The sequence below is a fragment of the Mytilus edulis genome, chromosome 2 (genome assembly GCF_963676685.1).
Source record: "Mytilus edulis chromosome 2, xbMytEdul2.2, whole genome shotgun sequence".
In the NCBI taxonomy this organism is placed as follows: domain Eukaryota; kingdom Metazoa; phylum Mollusca; class Bivalvia; order Mytilida; family Mytilidae; genus Mytilus; species Mytilus edulis.
This window is the reverse complement of record NC_092345.1, coordinates 77389731-77405095: the sequence shown is the minus strand read 5'-3', so window position 1 is coordinate 77405095 and position 15365 is coordinate 77389731. Positions and strand designations below refer to the sequence as shown.

At 33.1% G+C, this 15365-nt stretch overlaps 1 protein-coding gene across 2 annotated transcripts in view; it reads left to right on the top strand.

The window, feature by feature from the left end:
* Positions 1 to 15086, top strand: part of LOC139513017 (zinc metalloproteinase dpy-31-like) — a 49831-nt gene extending 34745 nt beyond the window's left edge. Inside the window, exons 16-24 of one of the 2 annotated variants that reach the window (XM_071301078.1) lie at positions 1489 to 1580; positions 3293 to 3443; positions 4914 to 5098; positions 6202 to 6283; positions 7147 to 8355; positions 9475 to 9560; positions 10134 to 10263; positions 12489 to 12673; positions 14529 to 15086. In XM_071301078.1, the coding sequence (XP_071157179.1) occupies positions 1489 to 1580; positions 3293 to 3443; positions 4914 to 5098; positions 6202 to 6283; positions 7147 to 8355; positions 9475 to 9560; positions 10134 to 10263; positions 12489 to 12673; positions 14529 to 14618 (2210 nt within the window). In that variant the 3' untranslated portion in view covers positions 14619 to 15086. The remainder of the gene's footprint in view (positions 1 to 1488; positions 1581 to 3292; positions 3444 to 4913; positions 5099 to 6201; positions 6284 to 7146; positions 8356 to 9474; positions 9561 to 10133; positions 10264 to 12488; positions 12674 to 14528) is intronic. The other variant, XM_071301079.1, reaches the window with a different exon arrangement.
* Positions 15087 to 15365: the final 279 nt, after the last annotated feature.

Below are 15365 nucleotides of genomic sequence, written 5' to 3'. Positions count from 1 at the left end.
AAGAAAGACGAAGAAAGACGACGAGAGACGGACAATTACACTAGACACAACATATAAAACTAAGCAACACGAAATCCCTAAAACTGGATTTTAGGTGCCTTTTGTGAAAGAATAAGCACATCATGCTAAACGCTATGTACAATTTATGTTGCTCATAATACGTATACTAAAGTCTCTTTCGGTGTTGTCAAAATCAAAGATTAAAGGAAGGAATTGGAAAGTATCTTGGACTCACCATCAGCAAAGACCTCATCTGGTTCCACCACATCAACAAGAAAGTCTTCAAAACACGTTTTGCTTCTTACAGAGAAACCTGTGTAATGTACTCCAACAACAAAAGCCTTCTCTATTTTAGTAAGACCAACACTGGAATATGTTTCCCCGGTATGGGACTCTCACCGATCATACACGACATAGATCATGTACAAAGACGAACAGCTCGCTTTGTTCATAGTGGCTATGAAGCCCCAGGCACATTGTGAAAAGACAGCAAGATACAAAAAGACAACATTAGTATACCGGTGTTGAAAGGTCATAAATCGGTGAACAGAAAACATGGTTACAAACCATCACCGCGGGAAACGTATAAACTATTAGAAGATAATAAAAGAACATTAAAAACACGAAAGTGCAACAAAAACAAACGCCATCGTACATCGCAACTAGCTTTTTGATAACAACTACCATTCATCTGACTTGGTACAGGCCGTTTTAGAGGAAAACTGATGGTTGAACCTGATCTAATGGCTAGCAAAACCGTTCGCTTTACGACAATTTTAAAACATATAGCTGAAATGACAATACTGCGTGACAGTTAAACAATACAAACACACGCAAGAATATTCATCACAGAGAACAGCACAAACAAATAAAATAACAAAATGCAAAACAACAACGAAAAACACCACATGACAACCAGTGCAAAAATAGTCCAGTATTTTACAAAATCCCTGATTTTACAAATTCCCTGTAACATATATATTTGTTAATTAGTTTATAATTTTATTATAAATACCACCCAGTTTCCCTTGACTTTTACCTTTGGCCTGAAGAGTGGCCACCTGTCTGTTTGAGATGCGCTCGAGTCATTTACACTCCATTGTAGAGTTCGACTAGTAAACGGGAAGAAGATGTAGAAGCGTTGTCGTAGATCCACGAGTCTTTACGTCAAGTTTTGTCAATGGTGCGTACTTCCCAGTATGGACCGTGGGTTTGAATTCCAGAAACCGGTGTTGATGACCAGTTTTGCTTGCAATGCAGATGGTTGTTTTTTTTTAAATTCAATATTCAAGACATTACTCAGTTTCGGGTTCATGTTAGTCCGTTTATTCCAACACCCATGCTCGTCTATTGCATATAATGACATATGGGATATACTTTTAAACATGTCCTACCTTTAAATTATTGTATTTCTTCTATTTCAAAATAAGACGTGTTTAGCAAATTTTATCTTTCGGTCTAGATTTATGTTTTTATTTTGTTTTACAGTGTATTCAATATTCGAATGTACTGCAGAGATTGATCATTACTGTATGTTTGTTCAATCAACTAATGATAAATTTAACTGGGGCAAACGATCAGTGAGTAAATATATCAGTACTGTTTATAAAATTGTTGTTAATTTATACGAATTAAAGGCTTTGACGTTTAAAAACACAATCGAACATTACTTCAATAATTCCCTCCAAAAAGATAGGCAATACGTTTATCGTAGGATAGCTAAACATTGTAAAACTAGCAGCAGTTACAACAGAATACAGCAACAACCAACTACCGATATCCTCGTTGGAAAAAGATAGACAAATAAAGGCAAAGAAACGCGAACAGCACATGGTTTATAGACCTACTACAACAACAACTAACTACCGACATCCTCGGTGGAAAAAGGCAGACAAATAAAAACAAAGAACAACGAACACCACGTGATTTAGAGACCATGACTTTGTACAGTCAAAAACTGTTAAGCTGTTAAAACAAATCAGGTAATCAATTGATCAACAGCCTTTGTTTGAATTCAGCCTTTGTTTGAATTCAGCCTCACGGTCTTCAGAGATTCGTGTAGTATTATAAAAGCATAACACTACAGCTATTTAACCAAGGTTATTCAGACCCTTATTTTCTAATTGAGACTAGACATACGTAATAAACTGAAAACATTGAATAAGACTTGCACAGATCAGATTAAAAAAAGGATGACCACTTACTTGATCAGGTTGTGCACCATTTTCTTGCATTCATATAATTTAAACCTGAACATTAACACTATTTAGATGTTTACTAAGACTTATGTGGTTGGATTATTTTATTGATCTTTGAATTGCTTTCATTGATTTAAAAGTGCAGCAAACCAGTTTTAAAGCGTTATTAGCTGCCGAATACACGTTAACCTTCAACTTTAAATTTCAACATCCTTAAAAAGTTTACAAGAGTTTCAGAGAAAACGATAAACAATGCAAGGATGATATCAACAATTTCTGCGAATTTTGGGATTGTACGCTGTCTAATTAACAATCGACATGAACTCCGAAAACCGTTGGACATGTTTCTCCGATATGAGATATAGATCTAGACACAAAATAGACGAACATGGAATCATAGTTCTGACTATGTTGTTGTTCTAATTTTTTTTTTGGGCTTATTTCGTATCATAGAAAATATGTATAATATCGTGTTCATATCTTTTATATAAGCTTTGGATTTCAAATATTTTGGCCACGAGCATCACTGAAGAGACATGTATTGTCGAAATGCGCATCTGGTGCAAGAAAATTGGTACCGTTAATTTTATTATCTCGTCTTAATTGGAAAAGAATCAATCTTTTTCAAGTGAAATTAAACAAACTAAATATGAGTCATGATCAATTGATTACCAACTGAGGTCACATCAAAGGTCGACGTATACGAAGCTAGTACTGGTCAGGTAAGGCCTATTAAATGTCTTGAATGTATTACATATATTGAGCTTGTATTTATGATGAGTTTATATATCAACATAAACAGTGTTATACAGTCAACAGTGATGCTACTGTCCATTGTGTGGTCGAATGCATGGTTCAATGCCAATTTTCAATTCACCCATTCTGTAAATGCTATTTAAAAAATCTTTGTTGCTGTTTATGCACAATTAAAGAACTCCAGATGCAAGTTTTACTTATAGGTACCTGGCTTTATGAAACAGACATTTCGAGTAATTAAGTGAAATGTGGAGTTCGAATTCACTTCGTTGAAAGTAATTTTATTCTTTTCACAACCGTGGTTGTTCCTTAGTCTAAAACACTCCACTTTTCTTCAGGGTCCAACTGAATATTATACATATAGTGGAATAACGGGCGTGACTGGTCCTGGTGGTGCAAAAGAAGGATTTGTATATTTATATACAAAGACTTTTCCAGTAAGGAGACCGGGCGATGATGCAGTTATGTCTACTGAGATATCTTTTCCAAGTGAGAGCTCTAAATACTTTGATTTTTTTCTTTGCTCAATTGTTATTTGACAGGTAGAATACTTTTTTAACTTCCTATATATATATGTCAACGTATGATAAAACTGTTTTCTTTCAATGTATACTATATGGTAATGACACTCAAATTATGATAATAAGATTGGTCACGTAGACAGGCGGTTCATCCTTCAATAAATCCACAACGCTTTGGAAGTTCCAATTGTATCTACTAACAAGACTAAGGACACGGACAAACCGATAAAATATTAAAATTGATTATGTTGACTTTTAAATGGAAAATAACACATAATGAATTTTATGAATGTCATGAAATCCAGCGTATAAAAATCAAAACAATTGAAGAGCGGGCTATATGACCAAAAAGGACGTTAAAAGGACATCACACAAATATTGACCTACACCTAAAGATTTACCAAAGTGATCGATTGAGAACATAAGTGGCGCTCCATTGTGAACAGTTTAATGTAGCAACATTTCTACATCACCTTTACCAGGAGTTATTCCCTTGTTAATGCAATATTGCAGGGATAACACTACAGCTATTTAACCAAGGTTAAACTTTTCGGCTAAAGTTATACTGACGCCATCATGATTTGAATAGCCGTTATAAAATATCTGTATCGCCAATCAATCACCATTGTAAATCTTTAGGTGTAGGTCAATATATAAAACAATGAATATATCTGTAATGTCCTTTATTTCAAATCCAATTGGATGGATGTGATCAAAGTTACCAGATTTTTTAAAATGATAGAAAATCGACTTTACAGGAGAACATTAATTGAAAAATATACTAATGCTAGCTTTGTTCTAATCTCGCGTATGAGGTCTGGAGTCGGTTTCACAACATATCTTACGACTAAGATTTATCGTAAGTATAATGATTTCTTCATGTCTTAAGACCAATTTTAGGCGTAAGTATTTTGTTAAAATTGACTCCTCGTCTATAAATAGTAATCAAAAGTACCAGAATTAACAAGTTGATGATAAGAGAAACACGGGTTGCTCGTGGTAAAAATCTGAAGGATAAATGCTGTTGAAAGATATTGTTGAGCTCTTAACCCTTTGAGTAAAGCAAAACAAAAGTATTTTGCCACATTTGCTACTCATTTTCATCTTATAATTTTCTTTATAAGGAACAACCATAGACAAAACAAATCAAACATTTTCATTCTAGGTTATGTAATAAAAAAGGCAGTCTTAGAATAAAGAAGTTTATTTAAAATTTAATATTGATTTGGCAATAAGTGTTAAATTCTTTTAACAAGGAATACAAATAATATTAATCCGTTCGAAATTGGTTGAATAGTGCGAGAACTAAAGATGATTGTTTATGTATTAATATTATTTCCAAGAATCTTAGGAATTTATTAGAAAGGATACATTTAACTTTTAATTCGTTTGCATCAATATTACTCACAATGCACTTTTTGACTTTTTTGCTTGATAGAGGTCGAGCGATGTTTAACTTTCTGGTATCACATGCGCAGTTATTATGCAGTACATATGGGGATACTAACGATTACTATGACAGATGGTACTGGAGAAGAAACGTTATTGTTTACCCGATCGGGTAATCAGGACAAAGAATGGATACAAGAAAAAATAAACATACCAGCTGTAGATAATTTGAAGGTACGTAAATTTTACTTCGCTCTCAATTTAAAAGATATGTTACTCATTAATATGATAATAAGAAGATATGGTATATAACTGCTTCTGAGGCAACTATCCAATAAACGTCGACAGATAAGAAAGGTCTGAAATAACAGCATGTCGTCGTATGACCTTTTATTATGACTAAATTAAGGTTATACTGGAGGGAATTATATAGAAAGTTCTTGGATAACAATGAAAAACAATTTAAAGCAAAAACAAGAGGCTGAATTCAAACAAAGGCTGTTGACTTGAGATATTCACACAGAGACGTGCGTTCGCCATAGTAAAACAGCATCACAATTTAACATACTGAAATTCAGTCGAAAAGTACTGAACTCGTCACTCATTTTAATGGCCAAGATTACTTTTTACACATGAATTATTGTTGATAGACAAACTTGAAACTATATAAATGTTTTCTAAATCCAATTCAAATCTGAACCTGATCCCACGGTCTTCAGAGATTCGTGTAGATATGATGAATATAACTTATAAACAAGACTGTCAACACTGTTTAATGAATTCTTTTTTAATTCTAATTATAAAAGATGCACAGCATAAGCATCGATCTAGTGGAAGTATACTTCCTACTGTTTGGTTGGCACATGTAGCAGCAATAATACATGTTGCATCATCCGAATACCTATATGATAAGCAAGACAAGATTTACACCAACAAGTTAAAGGAACACAGTCATCAATGGACCCTTTGAAATAGCTGATTATGTCAAAAGAAATAATGAGACTTTGAATAGCAAAAAAATATTTATACGATCATATCTTCAAATAATCAGTAAAGCCTCATAGTGTCGATTGAATCCCCAAAGCTGTGTGTGTTTCCTAAAAAAAATTTAATGTTCTGAGAGGAACATACCTTGTAACAACCTCACTAAGTGATCACAATATGCAAATGCTGTTCAAGATTTAAATGTTGTATATTGCTTCCTAAATCAGCGATTCAAGCTTATTGAAGTTCCTATTATTTTATGCATTAAGAGGTTTTGCCTTTCCTTCTTGTGCTTAAAGACTCGATAGCACAGCCATTGTTAAAGTATAGTACATAATTATTTATCCTTACAGCTTACAATTAACGGAACCTCAGGGCCTGGTTGGATGTCAGATATGGCTATAGATGGTATATATTTAGTTCCTGGTACCTGTGGTTAGTATGACTTCGTTATTACAAAAAGGACCAAACTATCATTTTGAAAGCTCATCTGGCGTATATAAATCAAGAGAAAAGTGGTCATGTGAAAAAGTGTGTTTTATAAAATAAAATTATTTTTTACCTGCATTTTTTTTACATTTTAAGCTCGCCTGAACCGAAGGGCCAGTGTGAGTTTTCGTCATCACTTTTCCTAAATAATCGTTGGTCGTCTGTTAATTTTAACAAAGATCATCTCCTCTAAAACTATTGGACTAAATTTAACCAAACTTAACCACAACCATCATTGGGTATTTAGATTTGAAAAAATGTGTCTTATGACCACGCTTTCAAACAAGCATGGCACATGGCTAAAAATGGGGGTAATATGCAACGTTCGTCTTTCAAAACGTGAAAAACTCTGACAAAAAAAGAAAATCTGTTCACAATGATGAGATCAACAGTCAGACGACTATTTGTAGAAATAAACAAGAATGATTCCGATTTTTTTTGGTGACTTTTATCTCGAAAATTATAACAGAATGACATTAACATGGAAAATAAAAAAGGGCCAGACAAGATCCACAAATAATTCAACGTTCAATTTTTATTTTTAAAGCTATAATATATAGATAGATATTTTGAAAAGAAAAAAATACCAGCAACACAAAATCTACCAATCAATTAGAATGACCGAAATTGTTAGTCGACTACTTACTAAAGTTAAAGTTTATAATAGAAATTTTCCTAAAATAGAAACAAAAAAAATTAAGAAAGAACGTTTCTTTTCTTTTGCTTATTTGGTATTTTCTTTAAATTCATCGTTCCGATTTTATTTTGAAAATAAATAACATTTCTAATATCACTTGACTGTTTTACAGAGAGTCCTTTGTCAACACCCGCTCCGACTGCACCAATCACAACAACTACTCCGACCACAACAACATTTCCGACTACCACAACTACTCCGAGTACAACAACTACTCCGACTACTACAACTACTCCGACCACAACAACTTCCCCGACCAAAACAACAACTCCGAGTACAACAACTACTCCGACTACAACAACTACTCCGACCACAAAAAAAACTCCGACCACAACAACTACTCCGACCACAACGACCACTCCGACTACAACAACTACTCCGACTGCAACAACTACTCCAACCACTACAACTACTCCGACCACAACAACAACTCCGACTACAACAACTACTCCGACCACAACAACTACTCGTACTACAACAACTACTCCAACTACAACAACTACTCCGACCACTACAACTACTCCGACCAAAACAACCACTCCGACCACTACAACTACTCCGACCACAACAACTACTCCAACCACAACCACTCCGACTACAACAACTACTCCGACTATAACAACTACACCAACCACAACAACAACTCCGACCACAACAACTACTCCGACTACAACAACTACTCCAACGACAACAACTCTGACCACAACAACACCTCCGACCACAACAACTACTCCGACCACAACCACTCCGACTATAACAACTACACCATCCACAACAACAACTTCGACCACAACAACTACTCCGACTACAACAACTACTCCAACCACAACAACTCCGACCACAACAACTCCTCCGACCACAACAACTACTCCGACCACAACATCTACTTCGACTATAACAACTACTCCAACCACAACAACAACTCCGACCACAACAACTACACCAACTACAACAACAACTCCGACCACAACAACTACTTCGACTACAACAACTACTCCAACCACAACAACAACTCCGACCACAACAACTACACCAACTACAACAACAACTCCGACCACAACAACTACTCCGACTACAACAACTACTCCGACTACAACAACTACTCTAACCACGACAACAACTCCGACCACAACAACCACTCCGACCATGACAACAACTCCGACCACAACATCTACTTCCACAACTACAACTACATCCACCACAACAACCACTCCAACCACTACAACTACTCCGACCATAACAACTACTCCGACCACAACAACTACTCCGACTACAACAACTACACCGACCACAACGACAATAGTTCCTTCAACAAACATAGGTATAAAGAAAAGGCATCGACGGAAATGTGGAAGCAGATTATTATTATCTTACTTAACATTTAATCTATATAAAAAATAATGAAATAATTGTGCTATTTCCTCCCACAGACTATTTTTGCCAGTCAATAGTTTCAAAGACTATTACTCCGGTTAATAGTTTCATAATCATCTTTTCTGTACTTTTTCGTGCTTATTTTTTATTGGACAATAATGATGTCATTGACTCTTTTGCTTGACAACGTAAACGGTATAATCTGTTTGTGTCGATTGTAATTTCACTTACAAGAAGCAATTATAAAAGAGAGAAAATTTTCGCGCGCATTTTTTCAAGATCTTAAATATAGTACCTTATTCATAATATTATAAAAAGTGAATTTGCGTTTGGTGTACTTTAGCTTTTATCATATGCACGGAAAATTTAACATATAACAAGTATTTCTAGTCTTGATTGCTATTAATGAAATATTAACAAATACAGGAAGAACTATAAAACAAAACGTATAGTTCATCTTATGCATGTCAAGTTATGTGACATTTTTGTCTTTTCGTTCAGATGATATATGTACACTTTTAGAAAATTAGTTAATTTGGTATATAAAAACACTTAATGACTGTGTTTACCAGTATAATAAAACACATAATGACTGGGTGTGCGGGTAATAGCAAGTTTGTTGTCCCTTCGCATACCAACTATTGCTCTCGACTTTGCCTTGAGCAAAAGTTTGTATCTCAGGGACAACAAACTTGCAATTACCCTCACACCCAGTTAATAGGTGTATAATATTCTTGTATACCCCTTCTCAATCATACCATAAGACATTTTGAAGGATGGTTCACATATAGTGTATGCATCCTTTTTTTCCTCTTTCACGGAGTATTTCATATTCAGTTAATTGGAGATACATAAATCTTTGCAAGGAGATAATGGTTAGTTCGATTAAAAAAAAAAGAAATGTAGCAACGAGTTGATCTCATCTGCTTTCCATTCATTTAAAAAGAAGGAAATATTAAAAGCAAGTGTAAAAATGTTTCTTGTTGATTGAGCTAAGCATTCGGTGTCAAACAGTTAAGTACTTGGGAAGGGAAGACTTTATGTCTGCCTTTTTTCTCTTTTTCAGTTATTGAATGTGGATTTGAACAAGGACAAGCATGTGCATTCGAAAATACTAATGGCGACGACTTCGACTGGACTTTAAATCAATCAGTAAGTTTTATTTAGAAGCAAATGAATAATAAATATTTATCTACATATAATTTAATTTTGGATGCAACGAGTCTTCTGATTGACTGACGATTTGTGATTTACAAATAATCGTGTGAACGACACATAAAAGTAAAACATGACAACCAACAAAAATAATTTTATTTTTCATATTATAAATGTCATTGCAATACAGGGCTCAACATCTACCACACACACTGGACATAACAACGTCAGCCAATCAGAAGACGCGTTACATCCAAAATTGAAGCATTGTGGTATAACAATCACTGAAATATGTTCTTGTCGAACAAAGTATTGTGTTATAGCAATCACTGTAATATTTTCTTGTCGAACAAAGCATTGTGTTATAGCAATCACGGTAATATTTTCTTGTCAAACAAAGTATTGTGTTATAGTAATCAATGAAATGATTTCAAATGTCTAACAAAGTATCAGTCGCTGAAATGTATCATTGTGTTGTACAAATAATCGTGTGACGACACATCAAAGAGGGAACTGTAAAACATGACAACAAACACAATTTTATTTTTCATATTATAAATGTCATTGCAGGGATCAACATCTACCACAAACACTGGTCCTTCGGCTGCACACAATGGTAACCAATATGCCTATATTGAGGTAAATGGTCAAGGACAGGGCTTTGTGGCCTTTTTGAGCTCATCAAATACTAACCTGTTCTGTAAGTATTAAAGACATTCACTTATATATGTAAAAACTTTACATTGAATTATATGAGTATTTTTGGTATTTGTATACAACTGCACTATTGTTTTCTTGTAACTAGCTTTCATGTTGTCTTAAGTGCCATATGAATACAGTAGAGTAGCAATTTAACATTTGTGCATGTGATACAAATGACAAAAAAACCCACTATGTTGGAAAGCAGTGAACAAATCTTTATAAGTAAGTAAAAGCTGTATCGTCAATGAAATTAGTGTCCATGGTGTATTCTTATAAAAAATCATTTTCCGAAAGATTTCCTAAACTTTGAATTATGAAAATATATTGGTTGTAGAAACATTCCCAATGAACAACATATAAAATAGGTAAAGAGGGAATTTATCATGCAACTAAATCCAAAATTACACCTGTACGTCATAAGTGTTACTGTCAATCGTGAGATTACTTCTATAAAGTAATATCATTGACCAGTTTAGTAACACCACTAAATATATCATGACAATAAGCTATTTTTTGTGTGTTATTTTCATGTTAAACAACTGAAATATCTTATAAAAATACAATACTTTTAACAATGTTTTAACAATTCAATGTTTTACCTATACCAATGTTTCACACAAACTCGTGCATTCTGATAACAGCAATGACACTATTTAGTAACACTATTGACATATTAGTTATTAATATTGACGGCGTGCATAAAGCTGAGTCCACAAACGTAACGTCTTCAAACTAATAAAATCATTTACGACGTCGGAATTTCGCCCAATTAAACGTAAGCGTAACAAACACACTGGACACTTAGTTTATAACATGATTTTAAACATAAACGTTCAACATATTTCATATTTTTTCAAACAACAAAGCACAGCAAATGCATATTTTGGAAATCTAAAAAAATATATGCTAAGGGCAGTGTAATGGAAATAAAAAGCGACTATTCCGTGGGCCCTACTCAGAAAATAGCTTTCAAACGTCATTTCTTTAAACTGTAACATACTAGCTGGACATTTAAAGAAATCAGGTGTTCAGCCTCGACTATCGAATCATTCATATTTTGCAGATTTTTTTAAACCTCTTGATATGCACATTTGGAATATCAAGTTATTTTGTAATAAAAAAATAGAAATTACATATTTTTTCTTGGCGATGTTTCCATTTTCGAATATTAATCCTTCCACAAATTACTACTTATTACACATAGCGAACTACGTTCCAAACTCATTCATTGCTATTTTTGATTTTTTTTTTTTGGGGGGGGCGGGGGGTAAATTTCGTATATCGTCATTGTCGGACTCCGAAAAATTCTATCATACGATAATGCTTGTAAATATGTTGAATTTGTATAAATTTTATGTCAAAAAATCTATTTTAACGCTTATCTAATGTTACAAGTTACACAAATTTTTGCCGTTTTCTCTACGTTTGTTTAATACTTTATATATTGAATTTTGATAACCTTACTAATAATGTGGATTTTAATGGCTAACACATATTATTTTATCATTCAAAAACCCTTCATGTTTTAAGATATTTTAAACAAGGTTGAATAAAACACTTTTTAAAAGCACATTTTACAGTTGCCGTCAACTTTGTGCACGCCGTCATTATGTAATTTAATTTGGATATTAAAATTGAACTGTGTTGTCAATTGTGATACTTTTGTGCCATTGTAATTACTTAATGGTCAGAGGTGCCACTATATAAAAATGCAATAGTCTTTATGTTTTATAAACCAATGATTTGTTTTATGCTGTATACAACAGATTTGGCATTATCTAATCATTTTGTCTTACACATTTTACATATATTTAGTTTTAGTGTATACTTTAATATTACCAAAAGCCATAAATAGGACAGTTATGTTTTTGCAACAATTCATTCTGAGTTTATTGGTCAAATATAATGAATACCTATGAAAATGATTAGTAATTAAAATCTTAACAACAAATTTAAGCTTTGTAGTCAATTAGGGAATAATATACAGATAAGTATATTTACAAGAAATTGTTATCAGTTGAACCATTTGGCAGTTGTGCGTCTTTGGACTGAAGCATTTTGTGAGATTTTGTTTGCTCAGTGACAATGTAGGGCAGTGGGGTATGTGAGTTGCTCTCAAAGGTTTTTTGATTTCCCTGTTCATTTATATAAACTTCACATTTCAATTGTTTTGATAATAAATTACATATCTCACTTGTCGAATAATTATTGTGATTATTTCAGCCTCTTCGTATTGCCTCAGATTTTTTTATCACATGTATGGGCAACATATCGGATATCTAGCAGTGTACTCACAAAAACGCAACTCGGGCTGGTGGTCCAATCTTTGGACTCGGTCCGGAAATCAAGGAAATCAATGGATAAAAGCTAGTGTGAATATAACTGGTAATATACAGTCAGGCATTGTTGTAAGTATATAATCAGAATATTAACTCTTCCTTCACATATTTCCTACCACAGTTAACTTTAAATACACATTTGTCCATTTGTAAAGTTTCACTGAGGTTGCGTGGGATTATACTTTTATAAACTGGCCTTAAATAAATCTTTATCTATGACCTTTGACTTCTGAAATTACTATGAAGTATCATATTTTAGAGGGAGAAACTGATTCATTTTGATTTGACTGTTAGAAAATATTGGGACTATATATGCTAGAAAAAAAATTTCCCACAGTGATAATTCTTATTCTAATATAAATCAACTACCAATTTTCAAAAACTATATCAGTATATTATGGAAAATGTACTCTAGATGTACTCAAGATATTAGAACTTCATCGGAATCAAATGTTTCTCCCATTTAAATCTAAAATCACTCAGTTGGTTTTTAGCAGGCTTGCTCTATATATTGCCATATCTATGGCTTCATAATGATTGTTACTTTTTGCACTGCCGTTGTTTATTGTAATTTGATAGCAATTGGTTTGTGCCTTCTGTATCTTATTTACAGTAATGGACATTTGTGCAAAATGAAAGAATATTTGAGCGATTAAAAAAAGGGTCCAAGTATCGAATATCTAAGCGAAAATAAAAAATGAACATAGGACATTTAACGAGAAAAAAAAAAGAATGATGAAGGAGAACCTATTCTGTTCTATTATTTAATCTGTTACCCTTGCTCACCACAGGATATAGTTGAGAAGAGAGATATTGTTTACAAAGAGTTGATAACGCATAAATTCAAAACATTTTTATATTACACTGCCAAAAAACATAAAACTCGTAAATAACATTATTTTCAAGTTAGTACGGGCATGAAATTATTATCTAAGGCTTCTGACATAGGACTCCCTCTTGGCCGAAGATTCGGGTACTAAGTAGGGAACACGTTGCTTAACAGACGGACAAGCAGCTGCATGTGATCACTTTCTAACCGTTGACACATTGCTCTTAAATGCGCTGTTATATATTGTTTCGTATATTACAATGGATGTCAAGCTCTATGTTGATGATTTCTACTTTTGTTCGTCAGAATTGTTATTATATGGTGTTTGATTGATTAGAATATAGCAATTTCCATGCAATAGCTTCAGAGTTATCACACCAATGCTTTTCGGATGTGGGCATGTTGTAGCTGGTAACAAAGTTTTAATAGTAACACTAATGACTATAAACTGTCTATATACCTTCGTTGATGACACGTGTAACCTGCATAATGGGGTGAATGTATGAAAGACGAGATTTTGTTTAACACGATTTATCCTTAACGCATGCAACATATTTAATTGTACGCACAGCATGTAATTAAGAGATAAAATAACAAAAATACAAAACTCCAAGGAAACATTAAAACGGAAACTTTCTTATCAAAAGCTCAAACAGTTACTTATCAAACGAAACTAAGAGTAATTATTATATTCCTTACTTTGTACACTATGGTTACTTTCTTAATGTAGCCATATATTGGAACAAAATTTCTAAACGATTTTATCGTATGATAAATAAAATTGGACTCTTCAATTTTAAATTTGTGTCAATTAAAACCAGGTTAAATTGTGAATATGTCACAATTCTATCTTTTTCCACATAAAGTACGCAAATACATTTCAAACTAATCAGAATGTAAAATATCAATTGCAGCTACTAACTAAAACATTTAAAACACGTGAATGACTTATATGTGCGACAAAAAATATATAACATAAAATGTATTTTAACTTATTCAAAAGAACATAAAGTGTGATTTGCAATTTTATCAAATACTTGTAAACCTAAAACAAATTCTCGCAATAGTATTTTCTACATTGACATTTTGTTTCAGATTGAGTTTGAGGCTACGAAAGGAAGTAGGTGGAATAGAGGTGATATTGCAATTGATGATATAACATTGAGTACCGGTTCATGTAATTAGTTTGTTACACTTCTCGATATTTTGTGAACTGAAAAGTCAATTGATTGACTAACGTTATCTGTTCTAGAAATGTACCTGATAGTCCAGCTTATACTGTCCGAAATTCTCCTTTTACATTTGTTTTATATCGGATTATGTATACTAAAAACATTAGTCGCAACAAACAGTGTTTTCGGTATTTAGTGACATTTTTTCTTTCTGCATCTATTATTTAGAAACGGGTATCTTATTAAGTGTATTAAAAACTAATAAAACAAATTGCATTCAACAAATGCTGTCTTTGTGAAAAAAATCTTAATGTACCATACCAATATTTGCTACACAGTTAACAATTCACTGTGGCTCATCGACGTTAAACTTTATAAAAGGTTTTAGATTATCAAATTCTTGGGGCTCGAGTATCCATGAAGACATTCAATGTCAAAATCTGGTATATGATGTGGGTAAAAATATATAAATATATAAATATATAATTTAGTTGCGTTATTGTTATTTCAAGAAGTCCATTACTAGACAAGTGGGTAACCCGTTATATAGAAAGGCGATCACGTTGTATCTGTACTTCAAACTGTGATTAAAACGGGATTTGAGAGAGATTGCTATCAAAATAAACAAAAATCAATGTCAAAATGTTATGTGATGCATTCTGGGTAGAGATAATTTATTCAAACGCCCTATTACTAGTTAGTACACAGTTGAAAACTGTCTTTGACCATCGATATGCTAATGAAAAGCTCATTTAAATGC